At 70.4% G+C, this 2214-nt stretch overlaps 1 protein-coding gene across 1 annotated transcript in view; it reads left to right on the top strand.

Moving 5' to 3' along the window:
* ITGA7 (integrin subunit alpha 7) overlaps positions 1-2214 on the top strand; it is a gene marked incomplete at both ends in the record, with an annotated part of 9455 nt that overhangs the window by 5621 nt on the left and 1620 nt on the right. Inside the window, 4 exons of the mRNA XM_085319203.1 lie at positions 1234-1441; positions 1518-1711; positions 1785-1873; positions 1948-2075. Coding sequence (XP_085175329.1) covers positions 1234-1441; positions 1518-1711; positions 1785-1873; positions 1948-2075 — 619 coding nt within the window. The remainder of the gene's footprint in view (positions 1-1233; positions 1442-1517; positions 1712-1784; positions 1874-1947; positions 2076-2214) is intronic.

Genomic DNA, 2214 nt, shown 5'->3' with positions numbered 1-2214 from the left:
AGCCCCGTGCGCTGGCATCTCTGCATGGGGGGGGGCTGCACGGGTCGTGTGTGGGGATGCCGCCGGCCGCATCCTGCCTGGCTCGAGCTGCTGGGGCTCTCGGGGGGGGGCTGTGGGGGCCGCCGGGGCTTGGGGCCATGGCTGTGGGGGTCTTGGAGGGCTGCGCAACATCTCTCCCGCCGGCAAGTGGGCAGGCAGGACCCCCCCCATCCAGCTCTGCTCCAGCTCTTGCTGCTCTGTCCCCTAAATCTGCCCTTTTGTCCCCACATGTCCCCTCCTAGCAGTGCGGGGAAGGGAGGGGGCCAGTCCCTGCTCCCCCCGCAGCCTCCCCCTCTTCTTTTCACATGTCCCAGAGTTGGGACAAGGACCCAGGTGCCCCCCCCAAGCAGACGTGGTGCCCCCAAGAGAGCAGAGCAGGGAAACCGAGGCACGGCAGTGCCGCCGGCGGCTTGCCGCTGAGCCCAGCAGGGCTGTGCCGAAACATGAGGCTCCGGCGGCTCCCCGGCCCCGGAGACCCGGCCACACACAGGCTGAGCGGAGAGAGAGACGGGCCGGGGCTGCGGGAGGACCCCCGGGGATGTCCCTCCCGCCGCTCAGCGCCACGGGAGCGCCAGGGTGGGATGCTCGGGACGGGATGCTTGGGATGGGCTGCTCCAGGAAGGATGCTCAGGGCTGCTCCAGGCAGGATGCTCGGGGTGGGATGCTTGAGGCAGGCTGCTTGGAGCCAGATGCTGGAGGAGGGGATGCTCCAGGCAGGATGCTCAGGGTGGGATGCGCCAGATGGGATGCTCTAGGCAGGATGCTCGAGGTGGGATGCTCCAAGAAAGATGTTCAGGGTGGGATGCTCTAGGCAGGATGCTTGAGGTGGGATGCTCTGGGTGGGATGCACCAGGTGGGATGCTCCAGGCAGGATGCTCGGGGTGGGATGCTCGAGGTGGGATGCTTGGGGTGGGATGCACCAGGTGGGATGCTCCAGGCAGGATGCTCGGGGTGGGATGCTCTGGGTGGGATGCACCAGGTGGGATGCTCCAGGCAGGATGCTCAGGGTGGGATGCTCCAGGCGGGATGCTCCAGGCAGGATGCTTGGGGTGGGATGCTCCAGGCAGGATGCTCGGGGTGGGATGCTCGGGGTGGGATGCTCCAGGCAGGATGCTCCGGGCAGGACACTTGGGGAGGGATGCTCGGGGCAGTCCCCAGGCCCGGCAGCCTCACTGCCGCCTGCCGCATCCGCAGGCTTCTCCGTTGACTCGGGCAGGGGCCTGACGCGGAGGAACGAGCTGAGCTTCGTCACCGGGGCGCCGCGCGCCAACCACACCGGGGCCGTGGTGATCCTGCGCCGCGACAGCGCCAACCGCCTGGTGCCCGAGGCCGTGCTGCCGGGCGAGCAGCTCACGTCCTCCTTCGGCTACGCCGTGGCCGTGCTGGACCTCAACAGCGACGGGTGCGTGGGGTGTGGGGGGGTGCGGGGTGCAGCGGGGCGCCGGGGCGCCGGGCTCACGCGGCCGCTCTGCCCGCAGCTGGATGGACCTGGCCGTGGGGGCTCCCCACTTCTTTGAGCGCAAGGAGGAGATCGGGGGGGCCGTCTACGTCTACATCAACCCGGGGGGCCGCTGGGCAGCCGCCAGCCCGCTGCGCCTCAACGGCACCTACGGCTCCATGTTCGGCATCGCCCTCTGCGCCGCCGGAGACCTCGACCAGGATGGCTTCGAGGGTGAGTGGGGCGCCGGGGGGGGCGGGTGGCTGCGAGCCCCCTGCACTGACAGTGCTGCCTCCCCCCCCCCCAGACCTCGCCGTGGGAGCCCCCTTCGATGGCGCTGGCAAAGTCTACATCTACCACGGCAGCAAGCTGGGCATCGTGGCCGAGCCGGCGCAGGTGAGGGCCGGCACCGGGGGTCCCGCGGCCGGCGGGGGCCCGGCGTCACGAGCCGCCGGCGGCCTCGTCCCCAGGTCCTGGACGGCGAGGGCGTGGGGGTGACGGCCTTCGGCTACGCCATCTCGGGGGGGCTGGACGTGGACGAGAACCTCTACCCTGACCTGCTTGTCGGCTCCCTCTCCGACACCGTGGTGCTCTACAGGTGAGCACCCGCCGGGGCGTCCCCAACCCGCGTGGGTGTCCCCCCACCCTGGGCATCCCCAACCCAGCTGTCCCCAACCTGGGTGTTCCCCTGCCCCAGGCATCCCCAATCCAGAGCATCCCCATGCTGGAGCATCCCC

The sequence above is a fragment of the Rhea americana genome, unplaced genomic scaffold (genome assembly GCF_003343005.1).
Source record: "Rhea americana isolate MKP2758 unplaced genomic scaffold, rheAme1 scaffold_575, whole genome shotgun sequence".
Taxonomy (NCBI): domain Eukaryota; kingdom Metazoa; phylum Chordata; class Aves; order Rheiformes; family Rheidae; genus Rhea; species Rhea americana.
This window is presented reverse-complemented; position numbering and strand designations above follow the sequence as displayed.